The sequence below is a fragment of the Strigops habroptila genome, chromosome 3 (genome assembly GCF_004027225.2).
Source record: "Strigops habroptila isolate Jane chromosome 3, bStrHab1.2.pri, whole genome shotgun sequence".
Classification (NCBI taxonomy): Eukaryota; Metazoa; Chordata; class Aves; order Psittaciformes; family Psittacidae; genus Strigops; species Strigops habroptila.
In genome coordinates this window covers 40,248,165-40,267,544 of record NC_044279.2, presented here as the reverse complement: position 1 = coordinate 40,267,544, position 19,380 = coordinate 40,248,165, and the positions used below count along the sequence as shown (strand labels likewise).

The window sequence follows — 19,380 nt, the reverse complement described above, 5'->3', positions numbered from 1 at the left end:
CACACCATGTTTTATTGTGGTGGTCAAATCTGACAAACTTTTAAACCCTCTTGGAAGCTGGCTTGTGCTTTACAACATACGTTTAAGTGCTTTTTAATGTTTTTGGAATACCTCTATCTCTGAAGAGCGAGTTCTTTGGAAAAGCCAGGCTGGAGCAGCTGCAATGCTAATAGTCTGACCATTGCACAAATAGACACAAATAGACAAAGTTTCTTTGTTTGGTACTGCCATGGGTTACAGGGTATGCTAAGGTCCAGGGCAGTATGGTTGATAGTTATGATAAATCTTGCATCTATCTATGGCTGGTTTACTATGGGGTATATACAGGTGTCTGGGAGAGTGAGTTCATGAAAGGAAAAATCTGCCCCCAGGACGACATGTTCAGTGCTCCAGTGTTCAGTCAGTAGCATGTTCCAGTGAGATTACTGGGAGATGGTAAAGGTCAAGAAAAATAAGTAATCACTTACTAATTGCTTTAATCATACATTGCAACACATTCATTTGTCTTGTATTTCTCAACCTTTGACCCTTCCTTCTGTCTAGCAATGACCAGCTCGTACTTCCTTTGGGTTTTCCTCTTAACCATTTTTCTGTTATAGCCACTTCTCAGTAATGGAAGAAATGATCACGCTTAAGGGTTGTCAGTCAGAACGTTAGCATCCCTTTGAAACTAAAACAGTTGAGAGTTGGTGTCAGGCAAACTCGTTACCCAGGGAAACACTAGTAAAATTATTGGCTTTTTTAGTCTTTCACGGTGGCTTCCCAAAACAGTGTTTAACTTGTCTCAGGATTTAAAAAGAATGCTCATTACTTGTTCCGTAACTACTCTTTAATTAAGGTTACATGTAGAAAATTTCAACTACTTAAGTCTAACTTAAGGAGCTCTTGATATAGGAGACAAGCGTATCTAACAACCGAACATTTCTGTTACCAGTATGAACTTTGGACAGGGAAAAGGAAAAACTTGTTAAGGAATAAATCCATCTTAGATGTACAGACTTTCAAGGATCAATTTTTTTTCAGGTTGTAGTATTTCAGGTTTGTCAGTAGGAGGCATCTGCACATCAGATATTTTGGGAGGAATGGATGCAGAACCTGCAATAGTCTTCAGTGGAACTTCAATAAAGGTAGCAGACATGGAAAATGTAATATAATTGCATAATTGCATTGGTTTAAATATATATTTAAAATCTCAGTGGGATAATGTAATGTGCTTAACTGTGTTGAATATGTTTTTTCAAAATACTAGTGTAAGAACCATTTCCAGAAGTTTAGTTGTGACTTCCATCTGGGCAAATGAAGTTTGTTATCCTTTATTGGCAAATTCTGCACAATTAATTTGGGTTATTTTGTTCTTTTAGCATGAAATCTTGCCCTAGTCTCCTAGCTTTTGACTGATCTGGTGGTTTTGGTCAAATGTGTAGTGTATTTTTAATGGCTGTTACTACTTGTTGGCTTACAGAGTACAAGTTCAAATTGATGTTTTGCATGTTTACTTCTGATCACATGCGTAGGTGAATTTCACCAGGAATAAAGAGGAGTTGTTGTGAGTCTATACATTAGCAGAGTATGTCCGTCAGTGTTTAGAGTTGGGTTAAAAATCTGACAACACTTCTGCAAACTTTATGCCGTGGGAGGCCAAAGTAGAATGAATTTAGTCCCTCTCTCCTGTATATTTGAAAGTCTTTTGGCATTTGCACTTGTCTCACTTTTTTGCTTTGATTAATCACAAATTGCTATTAGCACTGAGAACAAGCAAAAAAGCTCACATTAAAATATATAGATTATGTGCTAATGTCCTTAAGTGTTACAGGGCAGTGTTCCAAGCGGCAAAAGGTTCTTGAGTGCTTGTTACAGACTGATGTGTGGAACTCCTAAGTCTAGTGCGAGTTTCCAGACTGCTGGTTAGTGCATGTCCTTGGAATCAAACTACTACTCACCTACAGCAATGGACCTGCAACCAAAACTGACCAGGTGAATTATGAGAAATTAAGTCTTCTATAGGTTTAGTTCAATGCCCTGTGTGTTACATTAACTTGTTTTCTTAATGCAGTTGTTTGGTCTAGGTGAATGCATTTTAACCAGTTTATGTTTTAGCTTGACAACTGCAAAATTAAGTCCTTGCTCATGTGACACAGAAGTGAAGAAATAGGTGGTAAAGCACATCAGGTGAAAAGGCAAGGAGTTCTCTTGTCTTGTTCAAGCCGTGTGTGAGGCTCATTGTATGTGCACCAGCAGCTGAAGCCACAAATATTTGCACTGGGGGATTTAGGCTTAAATGGTGATGAGCTGCAGATCGAGACAATCGTGAATGGTGTTCAGATCTTTTGAAAATGAGCAGGGGCCTCTTAAAATAGGTGTAAGATGGTTGTGAGGATGAACTGGATCTCATAGTGCGTATCTTAAGCTTTAAGAACTGTTATTTAGATAAATAAGTGTTTCTTTTTTGTTCAGTTTGTGGCTAGCAAGTTGCTTTTATTACTGATTTGAGTGTCTTCCAGTTACCTCAGGAAAGGTAAAACAGCTTAAATAATCTTAATTGCTGTTATTAGCTTAATTGTTTGCCCCTCAACAACTTATCAAAATTAACTTGGAACTTCAGGAAGAAAAGATTATAGGAGGAAACTCATTTTAGAATGTTATCAGAGATAAACTGCCTTAAAGTTATCATTAATACTGAGGTTTTTTTCCCCTAATGTGCTCCCACTGACCTATGCTACATGATCTGCTTCCTCGCTGCCAAGATTACTGTGAGAAGGGTTTTTATTTTTATGGCCATGTTAAATAGATGTTTAAAAAACCTAATGCTCTCAGAGTCTGAAACTTCCAGCCTTCAGTTTACATCGGCGTTGCCAGCCAAATTCAGTTATGTGGGCTTTTTGATTTACATCGAATACATCAAAGGACTTAAAAGTAAATAGTTTAATGTTAACCTGAGGTCACTTTTCTACTCAAATAAATGAATTTAAAAGCTAATCTCAGGAGAGAATCCAAACAATAAGCAAATGCTTGGCAACAAAGCAGAGAGTTACAAGAAAAATGGTCCTACTTCTTTGCCAGCTTGGTTTTGTTTGGGCTCTTTTTCCCAGTCTACTTGTGAAATTTCCAAGTACTGAGGTTCTAGTGTTTCCTCTAGGAAGTGGTATGGATACTTGCTTTCTTTGGATGTTACTCAAACTGCTGCAGCAAGTAAAGATTTATTTTATATATAATTTTATATATACAGTAGATGCTGCTTCTCCGAGGCACAGTCGGGAGCACTGAAAGCGTAGGGCTAAAGCTGTTGTGCCAGGTTGTGTGTCAGGCTGTTTCCTTTGTTAAATGGAGCGATGATGGTTTAAATATCGGTGCCGCTGAAAACTGGCAACACGGTTTTATTGGACTTGAGTCAAAAACACCCAGAAGGGGGGGTTCTTGCTGTTGTTCCCGCGGCGGGGAGGAGGCAGGCTGAGGACCTCAGTTCCGAGCACATGCTGCTGGCACACCCTGGGGGAAGCACATGAGCGCTGCAGCGCATCTGAATGGTTACATTAATCCCGCTCTGAGGCCACCGGTAGCTAAATAGAGCGGGGCAGCCCTTCCCGCAGCACCTCCGCGGTCTGTCCTCGCCACCGCCCGGGGCCGGAGGGGCGGCAGGTCCGGGCCGGGCTCGCAACGTCGGGGAGCGCAGCAGGGCAGGGGCAGCGGCCGGGCCGGGCTTCCCCGGTGCCGGCGGGAGGAGCCGCCTTTTCCGCTGGGTGTCACTCTGGGGAGGGGAAGGCGCGTTCAAAAGCGGCGGGGAGGGAAAAGCCGCCGCCAGAGCCGCCCGCACCGGCAGCGCGCCCGCCACGCCGCGGCACGGGCGGCAGCCGCTCCGCTCCCTGCGGGCCGGGGCGCTCCCGGCCCTCCGGCGCGGCGCCGGCGCGGGGCGGCGGGTCATCGGCTGGTGCCGCCTGCCCCCCGAGCACAGCCCCTGCGGGCGGAGGCCCTTGGCCCCGCCGGCCCATGCGAGGAGGATGTTGGAGAGCGGCTGCAAGGCGGTGAAGGAGGGAGTGCTGGAGAAGAGGAGCGACGGGCTCCTGCAGCTCTGGAAGAAGAAGCGCTGCATCCTCACCGAGGAGGGGCTGCTCCTCACCCCCCCCAAACAGCAGCCGCCGCAGCAGCAGCAGCAACAGCAGCCACAACAGCCACCGCTGCCGGCCGAGCCGACGGCCAAGATCAAGGAGCTGCACTTCTCCAACATGAAGACGGTGGACTGCGTGGAGCGGAAGGGCAAGTACGTGTACTTCACAGTGGTGATGGCCGAGGGGAAGGAGATCGACTTTCGGTGCGCGCAGGAGCAGGGCTGGAACGCGGCGATCACGCTGCAGATGGTGCAGTACAAGAACCGCCAGGCCATCCTCGCCGTCCGCTCCACCCGGCAGAAGCAGCAGCACCTGGCGCAGCCCCACGGACCGCGCCTCCGCAGCGCCTCCAACTCCGCATAGACCAGGTACGGACCCGCACCCCGGTACCCCTCCGCTCCCGCCCCTGGCGCGGCAGAGCCCCGCTCCCCCGCGCGGTCCCAGCCCCGGCCCCGCAGCGCGGCCCCCGGCGGGGAGAACGAGCTCCCGGCGCGGGTTTTCCTCGGCTGACGGGCTGCGCTTTGCGCTGTGCTGTCTTATTGCAGGTGAAGTTAACGGAGCGCTTCGGGGGAGCGGGACTGAGCGCGTTCGCCGCGCCGCACTTCAGGTGGTCAGAGACTGGGCACATGCCGGAGGTGCAGGTAGACTGGAGAGATGCGGCTCAACAACCTCGACCCCAGCTGCTGCTGTGCTGCTGCTTTGCCGCCCTCGGTGCCGAGAAGCATTTCAAATCTGTTATTTATGAACCTTGGAAGGGATCCTTTGGTGCGATGGGACTTTTAGGAGACATGATGTACTGTAACTTTATTTTAATGTATTTTTATTTTATTTATTAGCTTGTTTGGTTTTATTCTTTTTTTGTTGTTGTTGTTTTTAAAGGCTTATATTTGCAAGACATTTCTGAATGTAGGCTGTAACTGAAAAGCAAAGGAAAAGAACAATGTGTGTACGTTAGCACCCTAAAAAGTTATGGGTAGCTTGGCCATGTGTAATTTGACAGAAGTTTTTCATTTTTACCTAAAATACACTGTATTATGCTAACATGGAAAATGTGATGTGTGGTTTGGAATTTGGCTGAAAGCCATACTGCATACACAAAAAGTTTTCTCTAATGAGAATAGCAATTATAGTCTGGGTTTAAAATTATTTTCTTTTAAATTATTACTTGTGGCAGAAGATGATAAAACTTATTCATGCTTGGTTATTCAAGAAAAACCATTGCTTGTCATCCTGAGATTAAAACCAATCTGTTTTTAACGTATGAGCGGAGGGGAAGCCTGACCGACTTCTTTTGTGGTACAGGAATCCCAGTTGGATTCCAGTTACCTGCTTGCTCCTAGGCGGGAGAGCAGGACCCGAGTGGCATTTATGAACATTTCTTAGTGTCCATGGCTCCCTTTGCACAGTTGGTGTGTAAGTAAGTGACCCGAGCTCTCGACCTGTGTTGAATTTTCATGGCGGTTTTAAAGTGTCTTGCATTAAAGTAGCCCCTAGTTTGAACCCCATTTTATGTATGTCTTAGTGTGCGAATGGATTCTTTTGGTCACGGTTTTCACAAGCTGGAAGTTGCTCTCTAGCTGAGATGAACCAGATGAATTGTGGTGTTTAGTGCTGTCAGATGTCGAGAGAGGCGTGCGATCTTGCCTTGGAAAACGGTGACGAAGCCGTGAAGTTGGAAAACAAAGGGCTAATTGCACAGCTGGTGTGGCTTCCTCTTAACACTCCCTGGGAGTTCGGCTGTGGTGCTGGTGAGAGTGGGTCGGTGCTGTTTGCCTGGCGCACAGGAGGGAGCGGGTGCAGGCTGGTGTGTGTTCCAGGACAGGGCCCTCCATGTGATGATGGGCGGTTTCACGCTGCTGCGAGCCGCTACAGCCCCGGTGCTCAGGAGGCTGTAAGCAGGACGGAGCAACGTGGCCCGTTATATCTGATTAAAGTTGCAGCCATGGGGCTGTTTATTTTAACTAGTGTGGTGAGGAAAACGGCTTTTGGCCGCTTTACAAGTTACATGAATGTAAACAAAATCTTCTGAAGCCACACATTCAGGAGTTTTCTGTTTGTGTAACTGAGGTGTAGCTTGACTGTAAAAGCCCCATGTTATTGGTTCAAGCTGTTTCTGTAAGTGTTTAAAGCAAAAGACTGGAGTGATGCTCAAAGAATGATCTCAGAATTGGGTACGGCATGTGATAATCTCTTCCTCTGCACCGTAAGCTTAAGCTCAGCCCTGTAAGGAATAAGTCGGGATCTCTTTTAGCCCTCTTGTGTTCCTTACTCCCAGGTGACCTAGCCATGCAGAACATATCATGGTGCAGAATTAAAGCCTGACCTTGGCGGTTCTCTGTGGTTGCTCCCGAGCACTGGTTTCAATCCAGCCCATGACAAGGTTTTGTGACGAGCTTGGGGTGGTAGATTACAGCTGTGCTAACAAAGTTGTTATTTTGAGACTAATTGAAATCGAAGGTGCCCCTGCATCTTCTAGGATTAGATTCGCTGTCTTGGCAATCATAATAGCCAATTTCCACATCTCTGTACATCTGCCATTATCATTCTGCTAATGCTTGGATGTTAGAGCTGCAAGGGGATTCTCTAATGAGCTAGTCAAAGACTCACAAAATAGACTGTAATTTGTAATTTGGCTCCTCTCTTTAGAGTCATTCATTACAGTTTACTGAGTAACTAATCCACCTTTTCAGATACACAGACGTATCGCTGATATCTCACCTACTAAAATACATCTTAAGCTACTGAAGGATAAATGTAGTTAATGAAAATTAATTCCTATATGATCAGACAGACGTATTTCTCTAAAAGAGGCAGGTATTCTTGTCCTCAGTGGATGCAAGACCCTGAATGCCACAGAAGTCTATGGATCTAGTCTAAAGCTGAAATTTTACTGCTCTTCTGGAAGTATTTGTACTTTGAAAATGAAAGATTATAAGTTTTAGTGTTATAATTGCCACTAAGGTTTGAGAAAACAGCTTTCACTTTGAATTTACTGCTCTCTTTCACTGGTTGAAGGTCAATGTCCCACTTTCACCTTATGTTTCTGAAGTTGGTCTGAAGGATGCTCTCAAAACCACTTGGACTGATGTAGTTCAACAGCTTTTTGCTGGGTGTCCTTAACTGCTGTGTTACCTTTTTAAAAACATTGGTGTCAGCCCAACTCTTAATGTAAGAGGTGGTCCTGTCACAAAATCCACCTTGAGCTGTTCCTGTGCCTGCAGCCCGCGTGGATGGATGGGTGTAAGAATCAAACCCCCCCTGTCTTGTGCCTCCAGACTGTCTCCTGGAAACTGAATGGGAACAAGTTGGCTGGGGTCCCCTGGGGACAGTTGGACTGTGTGGTTCATGCTGTGTCAGGATAAAGAAGGCTAAATTGTCTGACATGGACAATCTGACAACTCTAAATCCCACCTTTTTTTTTTTTTTTTTTTGACTGATAGTAATTTTAGACCAAGAAATTGATGTTATAAATGAGGTGGGTTTGGGCCCTTTTTTTTTTTTGGTTTGCCCTTCTACTACTGTGTAATCTTCATTGGAACTACTGGGTTAAATACTGTATGTCACTGCCTTGTAAGCAACGGCTATGAAAGTAGGTCCAGCAGATCATGCTCCATCTTATTGGAACTTTGCAAGTAGAGAAATCAGGTTGTCCTTCCTCTTACAAAAAAGGGAACAGCATATGGTAAAGTCATTAGAGAATAAACAAAAACGCCAGCAAAACACACACAGGCAAATGCTTAGTGTAAGGTAGTAAAAGTGTGGACAGTCAGCTCATAAAGAGGTCAAGGTTACATGTCTTAATTAAAAAAAAGTGGCAGATTCAAGAAGTAAATTCAAGCTGTGGTGACCAGGGACATTTAGAAACTGGGGGAAAAGGAAGATCAATTGGATGTTGTCTCTGTGACATCCTGAAGTAATTCCTCTTTTTCTTTTAAGGTTCATGATATGCAAATGCCAGCTTCTGAATTATAGCTGCAGTGATGTACCAAATGTTTTCTAGCACATCTTATTGTGAGCAGAAATATCAGTGTTGTCAAAAAAAAATTGTGTGTAAATATGACTCATAAATGATTTCTGAGAGATGTGATTTATTTTTCATATTTTTCAAGATGCATTCCATTTCAAATAAAGAGGTATCTATTGAAAGAGCTCTCGATATGTTGGGGGAATGGTGTTTGGTGGGCTACCTGTTAATGATTAAAGCCTGATCTAAGCTTTTCCAATGTCTTAAGCTCAGTCTAAGAGCCTTAGAGGAGCACTTTGAACCTGTGTAGATTCCTTCTGAAGGAAAGACCTACTTAGATGCCCCATTAATCTTTATACATAGCACAACTACAAGGCTCAGAGTCCTCGGTTTGGCTTCTTGCTCTGTGTGGTGTGTGAGCACCCGCATAGAGTCCTGCTAATGTCAGCGATACTCTGCTTAGCTTTGCAGTCCACATACAACAGATCTCTGAGACTCAGACTTCAGGCTCACAATCTTTATCCATGAATGCCTTGCTCTGTGTCACATTTGGAATCTAAAATGAAGCATTGTGTGTTCTGTTGCTCTTTTTTTATGTATCTGAAGCACTGTGATTGAATTTCAAGTAACCTGAAAGTAATCCAGAATGAACACTTCCACCGTTCAGTGTATCCTCTGACCCATTCTCTTCTAGCATTGTGGGAGAAGAAATGAGCTATGACAAGAAAAATGTATGATGACTTCTGATGCGTTGGGGTCTCTGCAGAACTGTGGCCGTTCAGATGCCTTGAACTCCCCTGGGATGTATTTGTATTGCAGCAGGTCCTCATTTTTAAGCATCTTCTGAAAGTGTATTAACTTTAGTGGCACAATGTGCATTGACCTAGACTTACTGGTGCTGCCTGCCTGTGCTGGAGAGATGTCAGTAACCTCTTCCATCAGAAGGCTATTGCTGTAACAAGTACAAGTTTTCTTTTCAATAGTAAACATCCAAAATGTAGGCATTTGAACTTAATATTTGATATACAAATGATGACTTAAAAAGCTGACCTCTCAGAAGCACTGGTTCTCAGCAGCTTTGAAAAGCCAATTGAGCATCTGTGGGTTTACTGTCTATTCAAGGGCCCAAAAAGCTGCTTACAGCTTTTAGAGATGTCCCTTATGAGCTTTTAGTGATAGTGATAAGTAACTATCTCTTTAAGGGCATAAATATAGTAGAACAAGAATTTAATAATTTGTCATTTCTGCTCCTGCATCAGTGGTGGTATCCTTATAAAGGTGCATCAGAAATGTGTTTCTCTGCTTTAATGGCCTTGAATGTCTCCAGATATGGCACATCTACCACCTCTCTGGGCAACCTGTTCCAGTATTTTACCACCCTCATTGTATGAAAGAAGACCAATCTAAATGTCATCTTTCCCCTCTGAAATGAAGTCTAGACCAGAACAGTTTCTTGCAATTTCATACAATTCACAGCATAGCTGAAATGGTACCATTTTCTTTGCAATTGCACCCAAATCGGAACTAAACCAAAGCCTTTACTTCTTTGACTGCCTGTTTCTAGGCAGGAACGTCTCAGTCCTTCCTAGAAAGCACCTGAATGACTTTCCTCGCCTTCCCTTATTTATTTTAAATCAACTGTTAAGTAATTTTTAAAAAGCTTATTTCAAGTTTATGAAGTTACAAACAGTATTATGGGTGCTTGTGATGATGTTTGTTCTGTCTTTCTGCTGAGGGATTGTTGATGTGTGAGGCAGGGACCATGGAAACACCGCACTGCTGTTACACACTGCTCACAGTGTTGCTTTGTGCCTTCCCTGCTGAAGATGGGCAGAGAAAAGGACAGTGACTTTTGTCCTGCTAAGAGCTGAACACCTACCTTCAAGGTGTCCTGACACCCAAAGGACATGGGAGCTGCTTGGGACCTCACAATGGGGCTCAGCCACTTTTGGGGTCTTGGCCTAATGCTACACATTGAATTTACAAGGAAAGGGGCAGCATCTCCTGGGAAGTGAGGTCGTATTGCTAGCTGGCACCCACATGAAGTTCCTGCTCTATGTCAACAGCCCGGTTTGACTGTGGCACCTATAGGTTTCCCTTAGGGTACTTGTAGGGAAAGCTAGAGGTCATGCTTTTGTGCTTAACTGCTTCGATTTTTTTTTTGTTTTATTTCAGGTTCTTAGAAGCAGAGGCATTTACCCCAGTATAGACTTATCAAAGACACTTTAAATTAGCCAATTTTACAGCCCTTCCAAGTAATTCTGCTAGACATCTCTAGCAATGCCAGCCACCAGTGCAGGGAAAATGGTGGTTTGGATGGGGGCTTGATTTACCTTTTGTATAACATTGTGCTATGACAACAGTGCATTTTGCATAAGCAAAGTTTTTATTGACCCTACTTCATAATCTTTCTCTTGCAATAGTTTGTAACCAGCCATAGTAGATTAACCAAGCCAGTAAGTGCATATAGAATGACTAACTGTTACAGCGAAGCATACAGCGCTCTGTGGTCAACAGAATATTTTACACAAGACAATTTTCCCATGTTTTGTAAGGCTTCCAGCAAGATGAGGAAATCACTGCTTTTGTTTTTAAGATCTTGTCAGTGTTTTGTAAATACTTCTGATATTTATGACTATACATATGGTTTTGATTATACCTTGCAGGAGGCTCAAGGATTGGGTCATAACTCTTAAAGAGGGGATTATTTCATTAATGGTAATTTCTGTTGGGTTTTGTTCCTCAGCCTTCAGGATCTTTTGCGCTTACTGCCATTTACAAAGGTAAAAGTACAGTGTGTAGTAACAGCAGTGAACCTGCAACTCGGAGAACAAATCCAGCCTGTTCTTGGCTTGGGTGCCAGAGCCAGGGTCCTTTGAGGGAACGGCTCTCCTTCATGTTGCTGTGTGCTTTGGACCCAGGCCTGGGGATGATAACTCCCTGTACCGGCGATAGCACCTCTCTGCAAGGCTCTCAGCCCACTTGTATATCATATCTCTGTTTTGGAGAAGAGGAAACTTGGGACCGGAGAGCCTGTGCTGCCTGCCCAAGGTCGTGCCTTGGGAGAAGGAGAGCAGTGTTCCATCCGTAGGCAGGGTCCCTCTCTCTGCCTGAGAATCACTGCCTCTCGCAGCAAAAGTACTTTGTTTTCTGGGCTTAGGAACTTTCCTTAGATCCAACTGCAAATGTGGTGTCAAAGCCCCCTGACAGTGCCACGGGTCCTTAGATGGAAACCCAAATGAGTGATTGCCCTGCCAGCTAAGTTCCAGCCTTAGAAGATCATCATGGTGCAGCTACTTGCCTGGTGGAGATAAGACCAAGACAAACCATTTAGGTTTAATTTGGGATTTAGCAGAGTTTTGGGATGATTTAAGATTATTAAATCAGCTTCTGGTGATTTCCAGCACTAGGCAAACAGGTTACTACAAGCAGAGGGATCTGTGAGTTGTTGCCCATTTCTGGAGCAATTAAGCTCCTCTATTTACTGTGGATTACAAGGACAAAGAGAGGTTATCAATGAGCCCTATAATAACTTGAAAGGACTGTATAGATATGAATGCGGTGTTAATGCAGCTTTTCCAGCCTGCTAACAGCCTTGACTAAAATGTGAAGCTAAGGAGGGGAAAAAAAAAAAGGGGGGGGGGTGGTGGAGGAGAGAATAGTTTTTTTCCTACCATTCTGCTACCACTTGAGCATTTCACTCAGAAATAAGGAGTTTTGAGAGAAATCCTTTTAGCCAGAAACACTTATCCCAATCATGTGTTTTTCTACCAGAAAAAAAACAGGACTAATGCACAAAGCTGTAGTAGCTCATAGACAACTGACTTATCCTAACCTGCTGCCAGAGGGAGATGGAGCTGTGAGAGTCTATCTTTGTGGGCTTTTGCAACAGCCCCTCCCAGTTCTGTGGAACTGGGAACCCCTCCGTGCTCTTTCCCGTGCCAGCAGTTACTGCAATATGCAGATGACCTTGCTTAGGGGCTTTTCTTGTGCACAGACGAACAGGAGAAAAATTACTCTATTCTTCTAAAAGTCAGCCTTGAAGTGGAAAAGCTATTTCTTTATTGTCTTTTTGGGGGCTGCCATTACTCTGAGCCCGCCATAGAGTGCTGCCTCCAGCTGAGTTGGACGTGTACTGGCTGCTTTTTTCACTTTTATCACGATTGTTAATATTTCCTGTTCCACTAAGCCACGTTTCCCTGGTACTCGTCCCTAGTGCTTGGCTCCTAAACAAAGTCACAGCTCTTGTCACAAGGCAGCAGGCTGCATGCTTATCCTTCACGCAAGTGATGACTGAGGGCTCAGCAGTGGGGAAGTAACGCTGACAGCTCTGCTCCTGGACGGCAGATTGTCAGCATTCCTCACCAGGGCACCCGGCCGGCCTAGGAAAAGGCTATTGTTTGTGAGGGGAAGCTCTAAATTAGGCCAACTTTCCTTCCGGAGCCAAGGAAGATAAAGAGGGATGGTTGGCTGATCTCCTTCTGAGCAGAGGTGGAGTCAGACCTAAGAAGCTGTAAAGCCCAAAGCAAGTGCTATGGTTCTGCAGGCACAAGCTGAGTGGTTGGGTGCAAAGAGAGGGGAATCTCATGGCTGAGAGGGCAGCAAGACATTATAAAATGTTGGCAATTATCAACAACAAGCTATTTCCTCCCCCCTATTCTTCTTGTTAGAGAAAAGACTAGCTTGCATCCAAGGGAGGATGCCGGCTCACTGGGTAGATATGTCTGGGATGAAACTAGCTGAGATCATTTCTGCAGCTAGTCTGTGGGCCCACTCCTGTGTTTAAGAATCAGCCCAGGGAGAAGCAGCTGCAAAGCAGCATTGAGCTGCTGCCCCAGGGAAGCTGCTACAATCACTCCCAAACAATCTGGAAACTGTTCCTCTGTGTTTTCCTGAGGGCTTAAGCAGCTCGTAGTCATGGCCCACAGACATCTTGTGTTGTGAAACTGCAGCCGTGGGGTGGCCAGCCCTGCCATCCTCCCCATCATCCTTACTCACTGGGAGGGAGGCCAAGGAGGTGCCTCTGGGGTGACTCAAGGCAGGCACCCAGGAGGACTGTGGGCTCACCTCCCTACTGCTGGTGCTGGCTATGTCTGCTGGAGAAGCCTTCATGCTCTGAAGGCTTCTGGGCATGCCAAGGATGAATGGGCTTTCTCATGAATGATCTTGAAGGTGCTTGATAGCCTCCTGGGATGTGCCATGCCACTGCCTTGCTGGTGGCTTCACCAGTGCTGCTGTTCCTCGCCGCAGTTGTGCAGTGGTAACACTGAGCAGCTGAAGGAAGTTGTCTCCAGAAAACAGCAGTCTCCAAACCACACACAACCCTGCAGTTTTGCTGCGAATAACCTCAGGAATAGCTCTGCTGACCTGCCTTGAACTGGGGAAGGTGCAATAAGCTGAACATGTGAAATAAGCGTACCTTGAGAACAGAGTCCCCTCGCCCTGTGAGCAGGGTGCTAGCTGTGCCAGATGTGGCAGTGCAGCACCCATGCTTGGCACATTCATTTGCAGGCTGGGGGTCATCTTTCTTCCTAGGTTTCCCCTAATTCTGCTTGTCTTGGCTGCAGAGCCACCTACCAAAGGGCGTTTTCTTTCTCAAAGGAAATTCTAAACAATTTGGTCATTTTTCCTGTTAGCTGAAAATCTGCAGCAATCTCTTTTGCTGCCGAAGCTCCATGAACAAGGATAAGTGCTTACGCAGGTAGTCTCAATGTAGTATTTAATTTTCATTTGGGGAAATGGCAGGGCTCTAACACAATGCAAAGCTTGCATAAAAGTAAAGATTATATGTATTTGCAAAGCTGGCATGGCAACAAAGATCATTTTGCTGGCTTTGATTTCCTAATGTTTCAATTTAACTGAATCTGAGGAGATTTAACGGTTAATTTTCAGACCATTCACTTAAGGATTTTTTTTTTTTTCCAGTGCGTTCACTCAAAATAAAGTAGAAACCTTAAATCAAGCTGAATTTGGGAGAAGTAATTTAGTTTTGCTGAGCTCTGGATATGCTTAGTCTTTCTCTAGCCCTCTTTTCCTTCTCTCATCTCTGAGTTTAGCACACAGCACTTAGTGGGAGAGGTTTGCAAACCATGATGATAGCAGCTGTTCCACTGTCCATTCTCTTATGTCTTACTGATGAGGCTAGTGCCTTGTAAAGATATGGTAGCCCTGGAGTAGCCACAGCTATGTCCTCTACTCAGTCTGCACCCACCCGTCATCTATTAGGTTTGCCCTTGTAAAATGAAACTCCAGCATAGCTGGGGCTTGCTCTCAATTCAGCTGTCACAGCCATCCTTGAGGTTACTTGATAGGCAAAGCCCTACCATGGCAATCCTGCATAGGTGTCCTTCAGCAGGGGCTTTTTCATTGCCACACCTTTATTGCAGTCACTGGAAAACATTCCCAGACGTGAAGGAGATGGGATTGTGCTTTGCCTGTCACAGCTGCTAACACTGCTCCTGTATGTGATTGATTAAGGTAAAATCTGGTTTGCCTTTGCTGCTGTCATTGCTGTCTTTCTGCTGCAGGCAAGAGTTAAGTTGCGCTGAAAGCAAGGACAGACCTAAAAGCAGAGTTTATTTATGTGATACTTTTAGCAGGTCTTCTACTCTTGTGCCTTGTGGCCGTTAACCTTGACTTTATGCAGTTGCTGCAAAATCCAGTGGCTCCCTGACCCGCAGCCTGGGAGAGGCAGGCTCAGCGTGGTATGCTTTGTATGTACCATTCAGGAAAGAAAAATGCTTTTAGTACCTAAACAATGCCCAGTTCATGGAGAAATGCAGATCAGAGGGCCAGCACCTCATTCAGCATGGTTCTTAATGCAGGACCCTAGCTCCTAATAGCATGTCTTTCTCTGGACCTGACAGGGTTAGCCCAGATTTAGGGGCCCTCATGAGACACCCCTGTTGCTGTGCACGAAGGCACCAGGATACAGCTGTTTTCAGCTCCCAGCTGTTGACTACATAACACTAGAAAGCTGTATCTGCAATTTACTGCAGTTGGTCTATTTAACAGTGTTGCTATAACTGCTACAATATCAGTGGGCTAAGTAGCTCAGAACTGCTATTTTAATTGCTGTGCTCACTCCCAGCCCATAAAAATCCTCTGCTTTTACTAACCCTGTCACTGTTCTCCCTTCACATCCTTTTTAATGGCCTTCTGAAGAGGAAAGCGCAGTTTCTGTATATTTCCCCTCCCTCCTCCAAGAAACCTTGATCTTAAGTTTGTCAGCAGCTTCAAAGAGATTTCCAACCTCAGGTTTGCATGCCGCCTACTCAGGTGTTCAAATCCTTTATCTTCACAGCTATAAAGTGCCAGGAATGAGGAAAAAATTAGTCTATCGAGCAGCCAGAGATGTTCAATAACTACCCATCCTCCAGAAGCTGTCATATTCCTACACCTTGCTGCTCAGGACATGAGACGCATTTGTTAGAATTTTTCATGTTTGAGGATTGCAAAGCTTTGGGGTCTGTTCTGCTTGTGAAATTAAAGCCTGTACATCTGTGTGCAGTGGAAATGTGTGTACCACCAGCATGGTGCATGGAGGTGGTGATAGGGGCATTGAGGGCTCCCTGGCAGGAGCCCAGGTGCCCGTGAAGGAGGGGAGTCCCTGAGTGAGACATCAAGAAATAGCTCAGATTCCTCCTCTGTGGTGCCCTGGCACCCTGCAAGGGTTTTGTGCGGAGGATGGATTTGCTGCGTGTGGTCATTACGCATGTCAATGGAAAGTGAACAGTGGAGGGGGCTGCATAATTCACACCCCTTCCTCTGGTTAACTACGTGACCCCCTTGGCAATATGATCTCCTAACGATGCAGGCTGCCCCAAGCGGCAGGGCACGCCATACCTTAACACTTGCCCTTCAGCCTGAGCATTATCCTGTGGCATATGGAGAGCCTTCAGTGGGAGCGATGCATTGGTGAGATGGCTTAAGGAGCACGGTGACCTCGAAAGCAGCAGCTCCATGGAAAGGTCTTGGGAATATGGGACACCAGGGCCCCTCCCTGCCCCTCCCTGGTCTTGCAATCAGATTCTGCACCCATATCTGAGGGAATTTTTCTAATAGGCTTCAAAACATGCTGGTGGAAGCTTTAACAAAGGCCAGACCTGGCGTTCCTCAGCTGAGCGCCACCCAGCCTCGTGGAGATCCCTTCCATCCAGAGTGAACATGCATCTTGCTGTGGTAACATGCCTTTGCTGTGGTAACAGCACTGATCAAAGCTCTCCAAAAATTTAGAAGGAGCAGCTAAAGCGTACGGGGCACTCAGGAAAACAGAGAGGAAAGCTCTAGAGGTGAAATTACAGCACCGCTGAAACCTATGGCAAAATGTCATTGACTTTGTGAAGAACACATCCCTTCAGGAATCTGGAATTAAAATGGGAAGGTTGGGATCCTATTCAATGGAAAAAACACATCTTAAAATAGTTCAGTCGCGTTTGTTGTAATTTATTTTAGCTGCTGCTTTACTAGGAGAAGAAGGGGTGGACACCACAAACAAAAAGCATCAGATATTCAGGTATTCACCATCCGACAGCTGTGGTGACACAGTTCTACTTTCATGATTCTCTTTGGGAATTCAAAATTGGTCAGTAGTAACAAAATAGGTGTTCAATGTTTAATCATTAATGATGAAGTTCTGCCATCTTTCTCCTTACTTACATTCCTCTGCAGGAGGAATGACTATTGGCCTCTTCTCAGCAGCAATCCAGAAATGACAAAGTTTTATGAGTTGTTTCTCACGATACTGTTAACAAAAATGTGAGAAAAAGAAGTGTGGCAGCATTAGATAGCATCCTAGAAGAGGGCATGTACTGAAGGGAATGGACATTCTGCAACAACATACCCAGGTTGCTCCTGCTCAGGTGAAACCTGTGCACATCCTGATGTGCTGCCACCTGCTCAGAATCTGTCCTGAGGCTGGGAATCACTCTCCAGCCTCCTGACTGCAGTGCAGCTTCATCCCTGCTCGAGCCTGTTGGCTTCTGTGTTGCAAAGCTGCCATGCACTTGCAGAATGGCATGCGTGTATAAGTGAAGCCCAGGGCTGCCCTCGTCAGCCCTTCAGGTAAAGGCGCTCATGGCTGCCCCGAGCACCATTCCCAGAGGGACCTGTTTGTGCTACCTGGGCTTCCCCAGCTGCTGGTACCCCAGCTCCAGCCCCGCCGGCCTCTGTCGCCCAGCAGGCATCGACGGTACTGCTCCACCAGTGGGATGCTGCAGTAGGGAACATGGCTCTTGAGGGCAGTGAAGGAGAAGGTAAACCTCTGTCGTGCTGGTGGAGCCGGGTGCTGTATGGCACCAAGTGGCTGAAACGCTGTTCTTGGTGGCTGGTTTCCCAGAGCTGCTCTTAAACTGCAAGGCCTGGCTCATCTTCGTACCTCTGCCTGCTTGCCAGCAGCTGCCTAATAAGTCTTTTCTCTGCTCAGTATAAATAATTACTGGGCTGTCTTCTCCTCTGTTGCTCACCCTGCCTCCAGCCAGCCCCCACTACTAGGGTTGCATTTATGCCATCTGTCCCTGGGGCTGCCTGCAAGTCCGGACACGCCGCTTCTCAGGGAGTGGGGACATGGAGGAGGCAGCACCATACCCCACATGGCTGCCCCAGGGATGCTCTACCAGGTAGACTGATGCTTTCACTGCAAGAGCATGTTGGCTGTTATACCCTCCACCCATAATCAGTGTTCAGTGGTGGAGAGTCTATTATATCTGGTATGTGGAAAGCAGCTTGTACCTAGACACCTAGTCATTTGGGGGAACTCTCACTGAAGGAGAGTGAACAGTTTGCCATTACTGTCTTCCTCTATGACAGCTTCTCATAGAGGTACAGACTTAAAACTAAGGAAGAAGTCTTGTTTGCCAGGTCCTGGTGACATTCCTGCCAGTTTAATTAGCCGTTCTGGTTATAGCTGTATGAGGCGTGCTACAAGTACCTCTCTATTGGGCAGGGGTCAAGCCCAACAGGGTGTGATGAAGAAATGGAAAGTTTGGTTCATTTTGGTTGTCTTTGTGTTTGGACTGAAATGAAATCTTGGATGTTTAAACTGGGAAGTTTTGATGAGGGGTCGCCTGGAAGTGGTAAGGACCTCCTAAGTTGTAAGGCTGGTTCACAAAGGAGACAAAGAGGAATTTGTCCTTCTTCCTTGTGTTTGCTTCCATCTGCTGCACCCACCCCTGGTGACATGAGTGCAGGCTGAGAGCACTCTGGGTCATTACCTTGTGTCTGTGCAGCACGCCGACAGCAGGCTGATCACTTGGGATTGGGCATCCCATGTCCTGAGGATGTTGCTAATAAGAACAATATTATTCTTTAATGACTGCTGATCTGCCACTGTGAATCCCACAGACTGAGTGTGGCAGGAAGGATATTGGGTTTATTAACTCTTAAGCGTGTAAATTTTTGTATGAGGCACTGACTTCATACTATCTGTGGTGAGGAGACCAAGGGATTTCATCCAGTTCTGACCTTTCCTTCTCAGTCTTCCCTGGTCTGACTTACCTTCTCATTGCCTCATTTTTCCATTTTGCCCCAAATCTGTTCTTCTGTGAGCGTACCCGGCTCACAGCAAACATCTTCACCATTAGGACAGACAGGGAAGCGGTTGCGTGATGTTGTTGTCAGTGGATGGTTTATCTAGTTGCAATTCCCATGGCTCCAGCTCTGTGAGTGCTTATACACAGACCTCATTTTGCAGGGGTGGCAAGGGGAAAGGTCAGTCTTTATGAATCATTTCCTCCTGGCTGTGGCAATGAGGTTGGTTTGTGGAGTGAGTCATGGAAGAGTAGCCCGGGAGGCGACAATCTCCAAGCGAAAGACCTTCAGGTCCTAAGTGACCGTTGGACATTGCAGCCAAGTTATCATCATCATCTCACATCCCTGGTCACAAACATCTTTGTTTACTTAAAACTGTAAGTTCTGTAGGTATCATATACTTTGTATGTGAGAAACCCTGCTTCTCCTGGAAGTATTGCAAGCACTCACATATATGGCTGCCTGGATGCAAATCAAGTATTGCATAGCAAGAGGTGGAGGGAAGCCTAGCACACCTCCCTCTGTTAGGAAGATGGGCCTGTGTTTGAAATGCCTCTTTGTTATGGAAGGGGAAAGGTTTTCCAAGGAGAAGTAACCTGATATCTGAAGGGGGCCTACACGGATCCTTCATGAGGGACTGTAGCAATAGGACAAGGGGTAATGGGTTCAAACTAAAACGGGCAAGTTCAGGTTAGATGTAAGGAAGAAGTTCTTCACAGTGAGGGTGGTGAGGCACTGGAATAGGTTGCCCAAAGAAGTGGTAAATGCTCCATCCCTGGCGGTGTT

General features: G+C 45.7%; 1 protein-coding gene across 1 annotated transcript; it reads left to right on the top strand.

Moving 5' to 3' along the window:
* The first annotated feature begins 3,436 nt into the window (after nucleotides 1-3,436).
* Nucleotides 3,437-8,251, top strand: PHLDA1 (pleckstrin homology like domain family A member 1). Its single transcript, XM_030480286.1, has 2 exons — nucleotides 3,437-4,471; nucleotides 4,649-8,251. Exon 1 carries the CDS (start codon nucleotides 3,996-3,998, stop codon nucleotides 4,464-4,466), a length of 471 nt encoding a protein of 156 aa, XP_030336146.1. The 5' UTR covers nucleotides 3,437-3,995; the 3' UTR covers nucleotides 4,467-4,471; nucleotides 4,649-8,251.
* Nucleotides 8,252-19,380: the final 11,129 nt, after the last annotated feature.

Excerpts from the sequence above, each read along its gene's own strand:
- PHLDA1 (XM_030480286.1), top strand. The coding sequence starts at position 3,996 with ATGTTGGAGAGCGGCTGCAAGGCGGTGAAGGAGGGAGTGCTGGAGAAG.